We start from the raw sequence: 18,187 nt of genomic DNA on the forward strand, positions 1-18,187 counted from the left end.
GTTCCTACATTATTGAAATTGAATTTATGCCTTGTACTTTGTTAAAACAATTTAGCCAGTCAAAAAAAAAATCCGGAACCGGCTTGAGTTGAAAGGTCAGTTGTGTCATGGCCAAGATGGCAGCCTCCATGGCGGAGAGTGGAGAAGATGCATTTAGAAAAATGTTCAAGTTTTACAAGAGAAGAAACCCTCCGCCAGATTTCAGCGATGTCATTGACTTCTCCAAATGTGCAACGAGTGACAAGGTGAGGGAAATGTGAAGAAATGCCAAGAAAAAAACACCAGAATTCACAGAATCACGTGATGGTACCTGAGCCGTACGAACAGGTTTGCTGGCCCATGAAGGTTTATGCTGACCTTTTGGGTGGGAGGAGATATGAGGAAACCTCCTGAAATCAAGTTGTGGTACCCTGTTATATAATGTAATGCTTTGTTGACATAAGTTAACTCCATCCTAAGTTATAAATTTACATTCAAATGAGGCTACATATGAACTTACACATAGCCTGTGTAGAGCTAAATGAAATTTTGCATGCTACAATGGTAGATTCGTCTGTTGGCTGTAGGGAAACGGGACCCAAGCCACTTACACATCAGTAGTATCACACTAGTACCAGTAGTCATGGGAGCCATAGATCATAGGTAGTGATGTCATAGGTTTATTGTGTGTTCCCAAAAAGTACACAGTAAGCCGAGGTGGTCCTGGGAGCAGCTGAATCAGAAACAGAAATCACTCTCTCTTGTACCTATTTGTAAATCCTCCTAATATGATGCTTCAATCCAAGTTCATTCCCATCACGATTTTGGATGGCTAAATTAGGTTCTTCCCACCGCGCATCACTGCCCTCTGAAATTTATTGGCCTTTTCATTAGCTGAATATACAGTGAATATCAGCACACACTCCCACATAAAGGGCAAGCCAGACCTATTCATTTATTAGTGCAGTGTTAGTGAAGTATTTATTGGGTTAAAAATTAAAAAACTGAAATATGATAACTGTCTTTCAGAGGATGGATGGATGGATGGATAGATTACATGAAAAGCACAAAAGATTCTGATTTTCCCTTTATATACTTATCCCCTTCCTGACAAGCTAGCATTGTACATACAAACATAGATTCATTATCAGCAAAATGCTTAATTTGTAAGCAATTTAATTTGTAAAACATTAAGGCTTGGGACTGGGACTACCAGTAACCATAGACCAGATTATTAATTAATGCCGCAGTATTACTGCAGACATGACTTTGAGGATAACTGCAGTTAATGTTGTTAATGACTATTTCTCTCTCTCTCTCTCTCTCTCTCTCTCTCTCTCTCTTTCTCGATAGATACTTCCAGCTAAACTGGACCCTGCTGCAGTGAGTGATGCCCAGGCTGCAAGGGTTGGATTACAGCCTGTCCGACACTGGAGAGCCTTTGGGCTGCAGGGCTACCCAGGTAAACAGGGGCAAATGGAGAGACTCCAAATAAAACGCAAATACCAAGACTTCGACACACTCTCAGACCAAAACTAAATTCTCAACCCATCTTAAAGTGTGTCAGTAAGATGCTGTGCCTCCAGAATTCTCCAGAACAGCTTCATCTGCTCCATGTCATATATTCTCCAAGTGTGAGGAACTCAGATCAGATTACTATGATGGGCGTTTTCTGTTTCTATAAACCACCACTGTACCATTGTGTGTTGTTTAGGATTCATCTTCATCTCCAACCCATTCCTGCTGGACTCCCAACAGTTCTGGGTCAGACAGTGTCTGAAGACCTACCCTCAGAAGCCCAATGTCTGCAACCTGGACGTGCACATGTCTCCCTCTGACACCCAGGACATCTGGGGCAAGAGTGTACATGGACTCAGGTGAGACCAGTTTTCCTTCCCTCCCCTCAGGTCTGACTGGATCTGTCCGGCCCCAAATCAGTGCTAGTTAACAGTTACATTATGCTTGAAAGCATTTTAATTAAAAGCAGGGAGTAACTGCTCTGCACTCTGTTCAGCTGGTTTTACCTCCTGTGCTGCTTTGGAACATGTAGCCATGAAGCGTGCTGAGCGTAAAGCCACTTAGGACTAATCAGTCACAGAAAACTAAGTAACCATTGCAAATAGAGCCTGACCAATAAATTGGCAGGTTGATTAAGTTATTATTATTATCTGAATTGGTGTGTGTGTAAGCCAATTATGATGTCAGTACAGAAATGCTGGAGATATGTGTGGGGTCATTTGCAGTGTCTCCATTAAATTGTTTGTCCATTAGAGAGAAGTGAAATTGTATTTGCCGGTCCTCTCTCTATAATGAGTGAGAAGCCTGCCCTCTGCTGGCTCTAACTGAGGTTATTTTATTATCTAAGAATGACACAAGTTCGTCACAGTTTGATGATGAGAGCTGCGGATGGGTGGAAGCGGTTTGAATAGTTTGTCAAGAGTGGAGAATAATATTCTAGAGTTCCCAGCATTCTGTGTGATAATGTTGGAAAAGTAATCCTTTCTTGCCAGACTTATTGCTTTGTCATAGACAGCCATGGCTTCTTTGCCGATACTTTGTAGATTACAGTGAACTGTGAGTCCAATTTTCTTCAATTTTCTTTCTTGACAGATTCTCTTATTCTCATTAACACTGCTGTTGTTTAACCAACACATGTTGTGACTCACAGTTGATCAGTCTTTTCAGGACCTCAGAGCCAATTTTCCTTTGAAGAATGTCAAAAGATCCAACGTGAATAATAATCTTCCTTTCACTTGGATGTACAGAGGATGAGGATTGGCAACAACTCTGTTAGCTCCCCTGACAGATGTGCCATTCATAGTTACATTTTCAGTCTTTGCCATTCTTACATGCTTTGTTATAGAGTCCCCAGTCAGAATTCTGTCTGGCTTATCAGGTGTGGATTTACCAGTATTACTTTTGGCCCTTGGCCTAGCAATGATTTTGAGGCTATTTCTTGAGTTTGGCCAACCTTAATGCAAGCGGTGTGATTAGTTACTATTATCATGCCTATTAGGACTCAGTGGGTCATACTTGTTCTGCAGTGAGAGTTTGGGTGATGGAGTGAGCGCTGGCGCCCTCTTATTTAATTTCTTGCTGGAATTGCCTTTGTGGCAAATGATGTCCACCTAAGTATACCGGCTGGAGTGGATGCTCTCGGTCTGGCACCGGTGCTGTGCCAGTAAGGTTGTCATTAGGGAAGGCTGGTTTGGGAGCCTCAACAGCTGATCCAGTGGCTTTAGGTTTGAAAATGAAAAGAATCCGGGGTGTGTAGTTAGAAAGAGGTGAGCTTATTTGACCTCTGCAGTCTACTCTTCATCTCTGCTTGTGGCTCGAGGTTACATTAACCACTACTGTCATAACACAGGATGTGTTTGATCCTCTCCTTAGTTTGCCTCCTTCTGGAAAGAGAGAACCAAAGACTCTTCTGGAGAGGCTGCGCTGGGTCACTCTGGGCTATCATTACAACTGGGATACCAAGGTAAGGCTTTGTTGGAGGACTGTTGTAATTTATGTAGAGTTGTAAAGTTGTAAATTCAGGTATGAATTGAAATATTCTGATCATAAATCAGTATCAGCATATTTACATTACCCTTTATCACAAAAGTTCAATTCTTTCCATTCATTCACATCACAACACGGGTACAATTAAATCTGTTGAAAAGCAGATTCAGCTCATTTCCCCATTCCCGGTGTCAGGGGTCCCAGGGGGATTCAGGGTCCCTCCTGCTGTCACACTATTCTTGGCTCTTGGGAGCCAAGAATAGTGTATAAGCACCACTTTGAAACTGTGGTGCTTATGTAGATCTTCTTTGCTGCCAGGTCGAAGATGTTTGAGAAACATCTCCATTTTACAACTTACAGCTTCTTTATTCCATATTTGAAGCATTGAAGTCCACCACAAGCTCATTGGTTTTCCGGATATTGGGCTGCAGGTTATTATTGTTTCACCATGTGATGAAAGTCTCAATCAGCCCTCTGTATTCCTCTGTAAAAATGGTCTCTAAGTGAAGACAACATGTTCTCACTGGACATTATTCTCTGCAATCATACATACATACATACCACAAGGCAGTAATTCTAGTTTTAGTCTATTTACAGTTTTTGAGAGGCTTTTATTTTGAAAGATTTGGCCAAACATCTTGTTGTTGCAAGGACTTCTCACTGTCTGTTTTGTTTGTAAAAGTATATTAAAAGAAAATCATTTTATTTAACATTTGACACCCTGTTACACCAAATGTTTTCATGTTGCTCTTGTAATGCTCCAAATGCTTCCTTTGTTGTTCCCTTCACAGACTTACTCTGCCAACCATTACACTCCTTTTCCAGTTGATCTCCACTTGCTGTCCCTCCAAATAACAGCTGCATGTGGGTTCCCAGGGTTCAACACAGAAGCTGCAATCCTCAACTACTACCGATCTGACTCATCGTTGGGAATCCATGTGGATGAATCTGAACTCGATCACAGCTGCCCGCTGCTGTCATTCAGGTGAGAGGAGAGAATAATCTTAAAGTGAATGCTACTGAGAGAAAGGGATTCTTCAGCATCTTCATCTATGGTTTTAGAATGCCAATGCAGATATTTGTTTTATTAAGCCAGTAATATGGGAAACAAAGTCTTCATTGCTTGGTTCACTATGGAAAAAATATTCCAACCCCCTCACTATATGTCTTGTTGTCTGTTCTTGTAGTTTTGGACAGTCAGCCATCTTCCTCCTGGGAGGCATGTGCAGACAGGACCCCCCCACAGCTATGTACATGCACAGTGGGGACATGATGGTAATGTCCGGACAGAGCCGCCTCCTTTACCACGCTGTTCCACGCATTGTTCCAGCACCTCAGGGACATACAGCCTCAGTAATGGGAGGCTGCAGCCTGGCCTCATCCCTGCAGGACAGCACTGTGGTGGAGCCGGTGACAGAGGAGGACTGGGTGGTGTGCTCCAGGTACATCCAGAGCTCCAGAGTGAATGTGACTGTCAGGCAGGTGCTGGGGCCTGGGCAGAGCTTCCCGGAAACATCCTCTTCTCACCAAAGAACTGATGCAGGCAAGACAGTGGGGTACCATGATGGACCAGCAGATGGAGCGAGTGGGAAGAGGAAGAGGAGTACTAGCTGTGAATGCTGATACTCTAGAGACATGAAACAAACCATCTTGCTGTAAATCTTGGAGACATGATGCTGCTTTGCAGTGATATTTTATTACTTGTCCATACAAGCTGTCTGCATTCACCCATCTTCTATGGGCAAAACCAAAACTCCGAAAGAGCCACTCTGAACAAGCCCCCCCAGCTTTATATTGATTTGTGGTGGATATCCCAAAACTTGAGACGCTATGTAAAACATAAAACACAATCTGATAATAATTATTTAATCATTTTTGACATATACTAAATTGAAAACTATACAAAGAGAATATAATTGTTTTACCTCATCAACTTCAATGCCCAAAAAACACAAGGAGAAGGAGATACAGTATATGCATGTGTATAGTGAAGCCTACAAGTAGTTCAGCACTTAAAGTCGTTGTCACGGTGTACTCTTGCACATGGAAGCGGACATGAAACAAGGCCCTTGACTTTAAAATGTTGGCTTTTTGTTTGAAGAATATTTGACAGTGTTCACATCCATGCTGGATGTTTGGAAGGAGCATCAACACGTAATCTCTCATTTTAGGACAATTGTTCCAAACATACAGCCAGTGAATCGCTGAGTGATGAGTCAGTCTTGACTTCCATCTATCTGCCTCTGTTTCACTGCTGAAAGCCAGACTGAAGGAAAGTAGCCTCACAATATGGAAATGAATTGTGGATTGCTGGCTTACAGACCTGTCAGAGCATCAGCAGTAGGATGCCAAGCCGAGGTCAGAGACTTCACACAGTCATTGACACCATGTATGTTACATGACAAAGTTATATTAAAATTAAAAAGCTCAATAAGAATGACTACATTTTGACTCAATTCAAAATCCAGTGCGCCAGAGTACAGAGTCAATGTGACAGTAACATCTGTCAGTGTACAGATGCAGTACTTTTCTGTGAAAATGTGTCTAAATTTAAGAAAAGTAAAAAATTCAAAAGTTGGAGATTAAGGTCTAAGCTTTCTGTAGAGGAATGTCTACATTTTTACATAATCATTTTGATATATCATCTCTACTTAAATATTGTGGGGATACAGATGTGTACCCCATTTACACCTGGCATTAAAAGGCAATTTGTATCTGGACAGAAAAAAAAATGACCTGCACGCAGAACATGTTGGGATGAGACTGCGATCACATCAGCCAGGCCACATTACACACATCAGGCTTGCAATGTGATCAGATCTCGGTCAGGTATAAATGAGATCCATACAGTGTGACCACATGCTTAAGAAAACAATCCACCCTGCAGGTTGATAAATCACCTAACTCCACCTTTTTCACTAACTTCAGCAAAACCTCTACATAAACTACCAGTCAAAAGTTTGGACACACCTTCTCACTCACTGGTTTTTCTTTATTTTTATTACTTTCTACATTGTAGATTCATACTGAAGACATCAAAACTGTGAAGGAACACATATGGAATTATGTGGTAAATGAAAAAGGGTTAAACAAACCAGAATATGTTTTATATTTTAGATTCTTTGAAATAGCCACCTTTTGCTTCGATGACAGCTTTGCACACTCTTGGTATTCTCTCAATCAGCATCATGAGACAGTCACCTGGAATGGTTTTCAATTAACAGGTGTTAAATTTCAAGAGTTTATTTGTGGAATTTCTTGCCTTCCTAATGTGTTTTAGAACATCAGTTATGTTGTGCTGCAGTACAGTTGGTATACAGTTAACAGCCCTATTTGACTACTGTTATAATCCATATTATGGCAAGAACCACTCAGCTAAGTAAAGAAGAACGACAGTCAATCATTAATCTAAGACATGAAGGTCAGTCGATCCAGAAGATTTCAAGAACTTTGAATGTATCCTCAAGTGCAGTCGCTGTGATGACACTGGCTGGAAGACCGCTACAGGAGAGGAAGACCAAGAGTTACCTCTGCTGCAGAGGATAAGTTCATCAGAGTTCCCAGCCTCAGATAGTGAGGTTACCTTAATGGCAAGTAAATGTTCCAGTCTCTGCAATAGCATGTGATGGTCAGTGATGTTAAATGCAACATTAAGAGCTAACAAGACGAGAGCAAAGACAAGTTCTTTGTCTGATGCAATCAAAATGTCAGTTGTAAGGTTGACCTGTGCTGTCTCTGTGTTATGATGCACTCTAAATCCTGACTAGTAAGTCATACAACTGATGGCCGTGGCTTTCTCAAAGATTTTAGGGAGAAAGGGGAGGTTAGAGGTCTGTAGTTGGCTAAAACCCCTGGATCAAGAGTAGGCTTTTTAAGAGGAGGTTTAATTACAGCTACTTTAAAGGACTGTGGTACATAACCTGTTGATAAAGAGAAGAAAAAAGAGAAAAATAATGTAAAATAATATTGGCATAAGTGCAAAATGGCAACATAAAAGAATTTAATCATCAACCATGAGAAATGCTACAGTCGTGCCTTGACGGTTTCCCATTTCATCTTGGTGGCTGATGGCTGAATATAATGAATGCAACAAGTGTTTTCATAAAATATGTTTTAGTTTGATTTTATATTGTTTCTTATACATGAGTAATACCACTTTATATCCGTTGTCATGTCACATTTGTTTTTTTTATTGTGGTTATTATGAACCAAACCACACCATTATATTGATAAAAATATATTTAAATTAATATCTGATATTTCTTCAGCACTGAGCTTCCATGCTTTCTGCTAATAAAACCCTGCTGCCTGGTCTGGATGTGAGGGTTGTCATCAGTCATCCGTGTCAGACAGAGAGGAATGGATGGTAAGAGAGTGAATGAATGATCTCATGTCCTTAAATCTCCACTGATCCATTTGAACACCATTTCAGCAACTTCTCTTCCTGCATCAAGGACAAAGGCGTGGCGGAACCCTTGTTCACACAGTCTTAAATCTCCATGTGGAAAGTCCTGTTTGATGTCATGATAATACTGAACAGGGCACCAGTGGTCTGCCGCTCCATAATAAAATATAAGCTGAAAATGGGAACACAGAGATGGTATTGATTTCTAGATATAAAACACAGTAACAGCTAATAAGAACATGTCACAAGTAAACCGTGAAGTGACTATTCAAGCAAGCATGCTAAATGCTTCAAAAGCATCTTTATGTCTTGTGGTTTTTCTGTCATTAAATATTGAATAATAGCTATTAAGTACAGAGAAATGTCACAGTGTGATAATATGAGTATTCTTAGCTTTTTCTTACCTTTTCAAGATTTTTCTTGATGGTTACGTTGTCTCTTTCCAGAACTTTTCTCATTTCCTGACCCGCCATGTACATAGCATTGGCTACAAAGAGAAATAAAATCACATTGATCTAGTTATTGCTTGAGTTCATACATGCTACAAATATTAAATGACACACTGCATACAATAATTGGCCAGATTATCAGGCCCCTGACACACCAGGCCCATCAAAGATAGATTTATTTTGCCCCAGAAACATACAGTGTGTTTATCAAACAGATGCACCTGGGTGAAGGAGGTATTTCAGGGAGGATTATGCAAATACTAGAAGACATGTTAACAGACAGTGATTATGTATTCTACTGCAGTGGTCCCCAACCTTTTCTGTACCATGGCCCAGTTTAATGTCTGACAATATTTTCACGGCCCAGTCTAAAGGTGTAGCAGATAAAAACAAAATAGAATGATAAGATCGGCGTTAACAACTGTGGTATATTCTCTTTAATAATAATAGTAACAATAATAATGAACATAAATCCACTTTTTCAATCATGTCAAAAGGGACCTGGCTGCAGACTGGCACTGTCAGGCACCACCTGTTTTTCAAATTATGTGAAAAAACAAAATAATGGAAATTATTTTTTCTTTCTGTGCGGCCCAGTACCAACTGACCCAGGCCCACGGGTTGGGGATCAATGCTCCACTGGATTTAGTGAAGTCATGCAATTTGCAATGGCCAGTTTTGCAGGAAAAATTCTCCACGTCCAGGCCAGGCGTAAACAGCACAGCATTAACAAGAGCCACAAGGATTGTTATAGTGGGGAAGAAATGAGAACTGAATCAGGCCTAATAGTTGTGGCTATTAGTTCAGTTCTTAGAAAGAAAAACACTGATAATCAACACTCTGCACTGAAACAGCATTCATTAAACTTGAATTTGATTCTAAATGAACTGTGAGATCACGAAAGGTTGTAAATTTCTTTTGACAGAAAATTAAATGTAACTGTCAGTCTCCCTCTTTGACTAAGAATGAGTTTAACACCTCCCACTGTACTAATAATACATAATAAAAATGAAAATAATAATAAAAATAATAAAACATTATATTTGTAGTATTCTGAGAAATAATAACTCAAAAATCACTGTGCTTTTTGGCTTCTGAACTTGGCAAACGCGCAGAAATCACACCTCTGAACTGCACCTATGAGCTCTCCGTCATTTGCATTCGTGTCTGGAGGTCAGTCCTAGGATCAGTCAGGAGCTGACTGTGCACGAAGTTGCTGCCTTAGTATATCAGGAGCTAAATATACGCAGAAGTCCATGAAAAGACACTTTTCTATGTACACCTGCACCTCTTATTTAAACATTTGGTCATCTACACACCACATGCATACCATGGCTGAAGGCCAGCTGACCACTGCACATTCTACAAGTATGGAACAGGAAAGCCCTTCTCAGTAGTCTGTATGTATAGTGGCATTATATGTCTGGAATACAAGCTATTTGGCAAAAAAAGCTTAAAACTGGCCCTGTGACAGTGCACCAGCCTAAACAGAGTTGATTTAATACCGTTATAACAACTTCTCAATAAAAGGTGAACATTGTAAGTATCACAGGAGTAAAGAACAAAGCTCAACCAACCTGCACAGTCTCCACTGAGCAGACCTACAGTAGGTTGGACTACAGTGTGGTCAAGAGAGCGGATGGAGCCAAACACCAGTTTGATCAGGCTGGCTTTAAGTCCCTCAGGCAGCAAAGAGAGTAGGAAGACAGGCAGGTACGCCAAATAACGCATGTGACACAGCACAGGGGTCATGACTTTCCCCTGAGGAGTCTGAGCCATGCGCTCAATAGTGGGAAACAGCATGATGGCCTTTATAATCTGTATTAAAACAAAGAGGTTACAAAGAACACTTTTCAGATTGTTGTGGATTAAAACAACAAAAAATCTCAATAGAAAACAGACAAATAGTAGAGGAGATTAAAAAAACTCACTAAGACATTAGAGCTTGTAAATTACACACAACTTTTTCATGTCATTCCTTTTAGCATGATGACCAGATATAGGGGTGCTGTTTTAGGAACACCTGACAAAGCTCTGTTATGACTTCTCTAGCCACAGATGTCACTAACTCCTCTTCAATGTGCCGTCCTGTGGACAGCCAGCTGATTTTATCCATTTATGGATAAATGTTTTATTGTTGTCCCACTGAATATGCAATGCATGCAGATTGTGAGATATCATGGCAAACCTTGAGTTCAGGATTTCTCTTCATCAGCTCCAGAATAATGTAGCAGCCAATGGAGTGTCCCACCAGGACCAGGCTGGTTTCTCTGGGAACATGTTTCCTTAGGAAGGCCATCTTGTGTTCAATCTGCCCGTTCAGACCAAACACGTCACCCTCTGCTGCTGAGGCCGCATCTGAAAAATAAAGTTGAAAAAAATCTAAACTTGCAGTCTCTATGTCTGGACTATATGTCCACTGAACTTAAGTCCCACTCAGGTTTGTGTGTGTGATTGTGAATGCAGTGTGCTAATCTTTCTCTCCATATTCTGGAACACATTCAGATGTGCAGTAAATACAACGCACAGCATCAGAGGATCATTGTTTTCAAGATCTACGGATAGAAAGCTATATAACACCAGTTCCTATCTACTTTCTTTGATGTCCATGTTCAACTTGATTGAATTATTCATTTATAACAACTCCCAGTTTCTGTTAGGTGCGATGAACAGTCTTACCTCAACTGTTCATGCTCTGTCCTCCCCGTGTCCTTAGGTCAGTGTGGGAATATTAAAGAATAAAGACCTTGAGAATAATCTCTACCTTCTACCATATCCAAGGAGTCTGGTGGTACACAGTGGCCAGCGTGGCTTACCACCCACACCGGGTGGCGGTATTCCAACATACTGTGAAGTGTTTGCATGAAGGTCCTGTAGAAGCCCACTATACCTGGGTTACCTATATGAAAGACAGGAGAAGATCAGCATATTAACCCACATAACAAAAGGTGGGAAAATGCACTTTCAATACCTGGATTCCTTTAAATACCAAATATAATTCAAGGGTCTTTGGCCAGCAAGCATGTCTCTCTGACTTTCAAGCTTTCATGTTTCCATTTAATTCTCAAAAACAATCCCCCTCTCTGTACAGTAGATAGAGAGAATATTATATCACATAACCTTTTTCCACCTACGTAACATTGTAAGAATCTGGCACTTCCTGTCTCAAAACCATGCAGAAAAACTAGTCCACGCATTTGTTACTTCCAGGCTGGATTACTGCAATTCCTCACTATCAGGATGTCCCAATTCCTTGCTAAATGATCTCCAGATAATCCAGAATGCTGCAGCACGTGTTCTGACAAAGACCAGGAAAAGAGATCATATTTCTCCGATATTAGCCGCGCTACACTGGCTGCCTGTAAAATCCAGAATAGAGTTTAAAATCCTTCTCCTTACCTACAAAGCATTAAATGGTCAGGCACCATCTTATCTTAAAGAACTTATAGTACCCAATTACCCCAATAGAACATTGTGATCCCAGAATGCAGGCTTACTGGTGGTTCCTAAAGTCTCTAAAACCAGAATGGGAGCCAGAGCCTTTAGTTATCAAGCTCCTCTTCTGTGGAACCATCTTCCAGCTATTGTCTTGGAGGCAGACACCCTCTCTACATTTAAGAGCAGTCTCAAAACTTTCCTCTTTGATAAAGCCTACATTTAGGGCTGGCTCAGGCTTGTCTTGGACCAGCCCCTAGCTATGCTGCCATAGGATTAGGCTGCCGAGGGACTTCCAATGACACCCAAACCTCTGTTCTTTTCTCCCTCTCCATCTGTATGCGTTCCTGTCCTATCAAGGCATGTTACTGAGTCTTCGTGCTTTCTCGTCTCGCAGGTCCGCAGGGAGAGAGGCTGAGCCTGGACTACTGAGTTCACCTGCAGGACATCCACTGCAACCTTTAGTGTTATTAGCTATGCTACTTTGCTGCTTATTAGATCATTAGTGCCGTTCTATGTTTATATACTATCTGCTATTAATATGTTAATACATCACATACATAAATATATCACATAGACATGTACCATGCCATATGGACTTTGTATACCTATAAATCTATTACAGCTGTCAAAACTGTGATTTCTGTCCATTGCCTGCCTGAAAGGTTTTCCTCGCCACTGTCACCAAGTGCTTACTCATGAGGGAGTTGTTGGGTCTCTGTAGATAAAGAGTTTGGTCTGTACTTGCTCTAAATGGAAAGTGTCCTGAGACAACTTCGGTTGTGATTTGGTGCTACATAAATACAATTGAATTGAATTGAATTGAATAACATGTTAAAAACAACAGAAATCAACAGGATTTGCAGTTGAATGTAGACAGTTAGATCAATAACACTGTACATTTGTAGCTAACTACTTACAACCCTGTTTCCAAAAGAGTTGGGATGCTGTGTAAAACAGAAATAAAACAGAATGTGATCATTTGCTGATCCTTTTTGACATATACACAAAAGGAGCAAGAAAAGACTGGGAAAGTCGTGAAATGCTCAAAAAACACCTGTTTGATAGCATTGTGTTTCATTTGTTATACACAGTGTCCCAACGTTTTTGGAATCAGGGTTATATGATATATATTTATATAATATATATAGATATATAAATTAGAACATGGTTTAAGTGTGACCTGGAACTAACTTTTTAAATACTGTACTCTGCTTGAAAAAGAAAAGAACTTGAACTGCTGTTCCACTTTCAGTTCGTCGTTGAGGTGCAGGTGAGCACTTGTTCAGCAGTTGAGAGACGCCTTCATTAACTCGCTGACAAATAGGGCAATAGGTTTTTCATTCTTTTTATTACTATTAACTATTTCCGCCACGGAGGTTATGATTTTGCCCATTTAGCTAATTAAAAAGGAGCAACAATACACTCTTTACTAATAATTACTTTAAATGAATTTAGAACAATCAGTCAAAAACCAAAAATCCAGCTACATAGTTTACACAATTGAACACCGGAGGAGGTCCCTCCAGTGGCCTTCAACGATGTAACTCAACTTACCTTGTATTAATATTATCAGCATTATTTTGCTATATTGTGCACTTTTATCATTAGTCTTAAACTGTTATTATTTAATTTACCATACCATTTACATTACCCTTGTCACATACACATTTGCATTAACACATTTTTACAACTACTACTATTATTATTATTACTACTATTATTATTATGGCTATGTCATCTTTATAGTAGTTTGTAACTTTGCATTTTTTTCTTTCTTTATTTATTTTTTTTCACCCTTTGAGTATTTTATCTGTCTTTCTAACATTGAGTATTTGAACTGCAACAACGCAATTTCCCTGCAGGGATCAATAAAGTTTTTCTGAATCAGAATTTTTTTAACTATACACACTACATAAATCAACATTTAATGACGGGGATTTTATCCTCAGTTTTATTTCTTTATTTCAATTTGATCCTATTATGTCAGTCTTATGAATTTATGCTTTTAGTGATCACATTTGTTTTTCTGATGTTTTTATTTTTCCCCTTTTCTTTATCGTATCTGTTGTTGTTAAGAGGGGCAAAAGCAGTTGGTCAAGCCAAACAGGGACAATGGTTGAACTGGGAAGGTGTTGAGAAGAGGAAACTTAGTTGGAGGGACCTGTGGAATATGGAGGAAGGCCGTATTAAATTTCTGATAGGGGCGACAAACGATGTGTTGCCAACCCCGCAGAACCTAAGTCTCTGGGTACAGGGCGATCAATCGTGCCCACTCTGCTCAGGTACAGCAAGTTTAAAGCACATTTTGTCAGGTTGTAGAATTAGCTTATCACAAGGCCGGTATACATGGCGGCATAATCAGGTGCTGAGAAGCTTAGCCGCAGGCATTGAGGAGAGAAGGAAGCAGGTGAATTCTGGAAGTTCTAGAAAGGAGAGGTTAGATGTGCAGTTTGTTCGAGAGGGGGAGAAAAATAGAGCTGCTAAGTCAGGGAGAAAGCAGGTAGGTGGCTGCCTGGTAGGGGCTGATGATTGGCAAATGCAGGTCGACTTGGGAGGAAAGCTAGTTGTGCCCCAGGAAATAGTTTATAGTAATCTGAGGCCAGACATTGTCTTATGGTCCATGAGTAAAAAGACTGTGTATTTTATTGAGTTAACAGTCCCTTGGGAAAATTCAGTGGAGGCAGCTTATGAAAGGAAGAAGACTAAGTATGCAGATTTAAAGACAGAATCTGAGCAGAGGTGATGGAAGACCAGGGTCTGTCCGGTTGAAGTGGGGTGTAGAGGTTTTGTTGCAGGGTCAGCTGTTTCACTGTTGAGGGAGCTGGGAGTGCATGGGCAAAATTTAAGAAAGACAGTGAGGGAGATGTCAGATGAGGCTGCTAGGTCTAGTCAGTGGATATGGATCAGGAGAAATAATAGTAGTTGGGGGGTGAAATAGGGACAGTGGGGGGGGGGCAGAGGACATGCATGCCTAACCCGGCAAGAGAAGAGGTTAAAGTCTGAACAAGACACCTCTCCTCTGCTCTGCTTTCCCCGCCCCATCTTCTCGCTCTGCCAATAGGAAGAGAACCAGGAAGTTTAGATAAGGTGGGGATGTGGCCAGCTAGAGTCTCTCTTTGGGACCATGCGGCCTGTTCAGGTGAGTTTGCGTGGTAAGATACAGAGTTGGCTTGTTTTTTGATCTTTTTGGTTGTTTTCCTGTTTTGTTTGCTTTTTGAAGGAAATGGTAGGGTTTGCTGCTTCTTGAAGGAAATGTTAGAAGAGGCTGTTAAATCTAGTCTGTAGTTTAGGCCTCCACCTTCAGCACCCTCTAAATTTTCCACCCCCTACCCGAACAAGGGTCTGTATCCAATCCCTACTTTCATCTTTTGACTCTACCTCTTTATTTTCCATCCCCTACCCGAACCAGGGTTTGTATTCCCACCCCGCTTTTTCTTGGTGCAGTTGGTGAGAGGCAGGGGTAGATGATGGTAGTGTGGCAATCGGCAGTTACATGTGGCATTTGGCATGTGGTAGCATTGTAGCAGCTAACAATAGCTAAAGCGGTGAGAGTATGATAGTATCTTAGCAGTTAGTATTGGTAGCTAGCAATTAACATTAACAGTATAGGTGAATCTAGCTTTATTGTCTTCTTCTGTTCCTCTTAGCAGGTAGCGGTTAGCACGTAACATTAGCTAAATGGTAGCATCAGAACTGTATTGTCTTCTTCTGTTCTTCCTAGCGGTTAGCATTAGCATTAGAAATAGTTAAATGGTAGCATCGGTACTGGCCACTACCTGGAGCATCTCTGGGTCAGTTGAACGTGGCGGTGCTGTTTGGATTGTGTAGGAGCAGTGTGAACTGGCACTAGGGGGGGTGACTCTGGGACGCCAGAGTTCACTGCCTAACCTCCTGGAGGTGTAGTGGGACTAAGTAGGCGAAACACTGTTGAAGGGAGGTTTCCACCTGATGACCCCCAGAGACGTGTTAGGAATCACTGCTCTTTGGCAGGTATAGAGGCAGATTAGAGCTCCAAGGTTCTTCACTGAGAATGAATCCTCTTTTTGAGCACAAGTATCTTGTGTTTAAATTAACTGTACTTTATATGGCCTAATACTATAGCAGCTAGTGGCACCCTGTGGCAAATATTAAAAGATATTTTCACAATTGCAAATTGGATTTTTATTAGATACAACTTAATAACTTCATCATCATGACGACAGGCTTTTTCACTGAACTCATATATCACAATATATATGATATGACAATATTACAGTTTACTTTGATAAGCAGGCCTCTCTAAACTGTCATGTTAGGTTTGTTGCCATAAATACACGCCTCAATGACAACATTCATTCATGTTTATATCACTTTTCATTAAGTTCACGTGAACAGTGGTTGGCCTGTTCATGTCAGAAATAACTGGCCAATGAGACTCGGTCAGTGTGGGTCCAACCTCTGTATGGGGCAGTACCAGCCCAACAAGCCCTGCCAGAGCTCTGTCATGCTGAGCCCAGCGCTGACCAAAATAAATTCTACTTCTGTGAACTGAAGATGTCTTTGGCTTGTTCTTGGTCTTCCAGCTATGGAATCGGGTTAGCAGTTCCTTTTTAAGTAACTAAAGGGGCAAAATCATAACCTCCTTGGCAAGAAGTAGTTGCATGAAAAGAATGAAAAACCAAAAACGATAACAGATGTGATTTATGGCTGTTCAGCATGACATGACAACAAACCATGCACACAAATTTAGCCCTGTCCTGTGTGACAGTGAGTCACTCAAACACCGAACAAGTACAACTTGCTGGCCACAGGCTGCCACTATGGTCACTAGTGCCACTGGGAGGATCTCTGTGTCTTTGGGGCCAAATTTTGCTGTTAGGCCACTACTACTACAACCACCCTCTGTGCATTGCGTATGTACCAAGCAGTACTCCCATTCTTTAGTAATACTCCCTTAACCTTAGGTTTCTGTACATTAATTAGTTTGTGGTGATGTTATTTAGGAATATGCATCATACAAGTACAATATAAACAAAATCTTAAATGTAGATTTTGACACAGGGCCACAACACTACCTGGTGAGCAGGTGAGTGGTGCAAATGTATGAATACAGATTAGCAGTCCAACTCACCTGGAATGATGAGAAAAAGAACTTTGTGTCCAGAATGTAACTGACAGGAGCCAGATTTAAGAACCTCTGTGATGGCTCCACAACAGTAGATAAAGTCTGTCTGTGGTTCATCTCTCCTGTCTGCCATCATGTACTCCATCTAATTTGCTTTGAAGAAAAAAGGGAAAATTATAAAATTATAAAAAATATGATTGTAAAATATTACACAGTAATTCACATTTTATACACCCTTTGAGCACCTTTGATCCATTCAATCACATGGTAAATACATTTATACAGATCTATTGCATCTAGCTCTAGATGCAACTGCATTACAGCTGGCCCTAAGTGCTGATACACCTTATCAGCAGGGTCCAAAGGGTTTGCACTTAATTCGCATCAAAGGTCAAAAATCGTGTCGTGCATATGGTGCGATTGTGCTGTGCTCATATTCAAAGAATATCATATTCAAAATCATTAAAAAAAAACAAACACCTGAAAAGGAAGAAGGCGAACAACTAATTTACAGTAATGGAAGTTGGCATTGCAATCTGAGTGATACTGTTCCTCATTTTTTGATGCCGAGTAACAAAATGCATAATATAATGACATTTTGTTCTCAGCGACTTGGTGAAGCCATATGAAACTGACGTATTGTTAATGGCGCAGGGCTCGAGAGCGACACTACCAATGACAATAGCTTAAATTAGTAAAAATTACAAGATACAGAGTGACGTTACCCAGAGTTGTACAAGCTTTTCCGACGGTATCTGAAAAGTGTGGAGCAAACACCGTCTACATATCTACCGCCATCGCTTCGCGTCTCCTGTTCGCTCACTGTGAACACTTCCGACTTTACACACTACTGGATCCTGATTGGTCAGATTAGCGGCCGTCCCACAATACCTTTCTGCTGTTTGTTAAAGGGCTCAAGCATGTAAATACGCGATGAACGTGTATGCGTGTGTGATTAACACACGCATACACGTTCACGTTGGCTACATATATTTACTCTGCTTTTAGTAAGTATTTCAGGTGTGAGTTGTTGTCATTGTTATTAGTAACTTTCAGGGTTTTCTATTTTTGTAAATCACTTTTTTTATACTGTCCTAAAGTAGCTGTCAAAAATACACTTGATATAGTTTATCTGAAGTTAAAGTGAGGCTCCAGCCAAATTAAAGCAGGCGTCACCCACAATTAGTCTCTTTAGTACAAAGTGTTTACACATACAGTGTTTCTGTGCTGAGCTGCATTGAAAAGACAGTAACACAAAGGGAGAATTTTATACAAAAAAGACTGTAACTTTGGGAAATACCTGATTTA

The 18,187-nt window shown here is 40.6% G+C and overlaps 2 protein-coding genes across 2 annotated transcripts; one reads left to right on the top strand and one right to left on the bottom strand.

Annotated features, from left to right (window-relative positions):
* Positions 1–107: 107 nt before the first annotated feature.
* On the top strand, positions 108–7,753 carry alkbh1 (alkB homolog 1, histone H2A dioxygenase). The gene is made up of 6 exons (XM_041953573.1): positions 108–245; positions 1,333–1,441; positions 1,694–1,856; positions 3,370–3,460; positions 4,275–4,468; positions 4,671–7,753. The coding sequence occupies exons 1-6, from the start codon at positions 108–110 to the stop codon at positions 5,104–5,106; spliced, it is 1,131 nt and encodes a 376-aa protein (XP_041809507.1). The 3' UTR covers positions 5,107–7,753.
* Positions 6,527–17,709, bottom strand: ldah (lipid droplet associated hydrolase). The gene is made up of 7 exons (XM_041953574.1): positions 17,605–17,709; positions 16,886–17,032; positions 11,102–11,236; positions 10,526–10,695; positions 9,915–10,155; positions 8,293–8,375; positions 6,527–8,060 (listed from the first exon to the last, which is right to left on the bottom strand). The coding sequence occupies exons 2-7, from the start codon at positions 17,022–17,024 to the stop codon at positions 7,872–7,874; spliced, it is 957 nt and encodes a 318-aa protein (XP_041809508.1). The 5' UTR covers positions 17,025–17,032; positions 17,605–17,709; the 3' UTR covers positions 6,527–7,871.
* Positions 17,710–18,187: the final 478 nt, after the last annotated feature.

The sequence above is a fragment of the Chelmon rostratus genome, chromosome 15 (assembly GCF_017976325.1).
Source record: "Chelmon rostratus isolate fCheRos1 chromosome 15, fCheRos1.pri, whole genome shotgun sequence".
Classification (NCBI taxonomy): domain Eukaryota; kingdom Metazoa; phylum Chordata; class Actinopteri; order Chaetodontiformes; family Chaetodontidae; genus Chelmon; species Chelmon rostratus.

Bases quoted from the DNA above. Each gene is read 5' to 3' on its own strand.
- alkbh1 (XM_041953573.1), top strand. From the start codon at position 108: ATGGCCAAGATGGCAGCCTCCATGGCGGAGAGTGGAGAAGATGCATTT. The intron at 1,442-1,693 runs GTAAACAGGGGC...TGTGTTGTTTAG, and splicing joins TGGGCTGCAGGGCTACCCAG to GATTCATCTTCATCTCCAAC. The intron at 1,857-3,369 runs GTGAGACCAGTT...TCCTCTCCTTAG, and splicing joins AAGAGTGTACATGGACTCAG to TTTGCCTCCTTCTGGAAAGA.
- ldah (XM_041953574.1), bottom strand. From the start codon at position 17,024: ATGGAGTACATGATGGCAGACAGGAGAGATGAACCACAGACAGACTTT. The intron at 10,156-10,525 runs GTTTGCCATGAT...GTTTTAATACAG, and splicing joins AGAGAAATCCTGAACTCAAG to ATTATAAAGGCCATCATGCT. The intron at 8,061-8,292 runs GTAAGAAAAAGC...TCCCATTTTCAG, and splicing joins TCAAGAAAAATCTTGAAAAG to CTTATATTTTATTATGGAGC.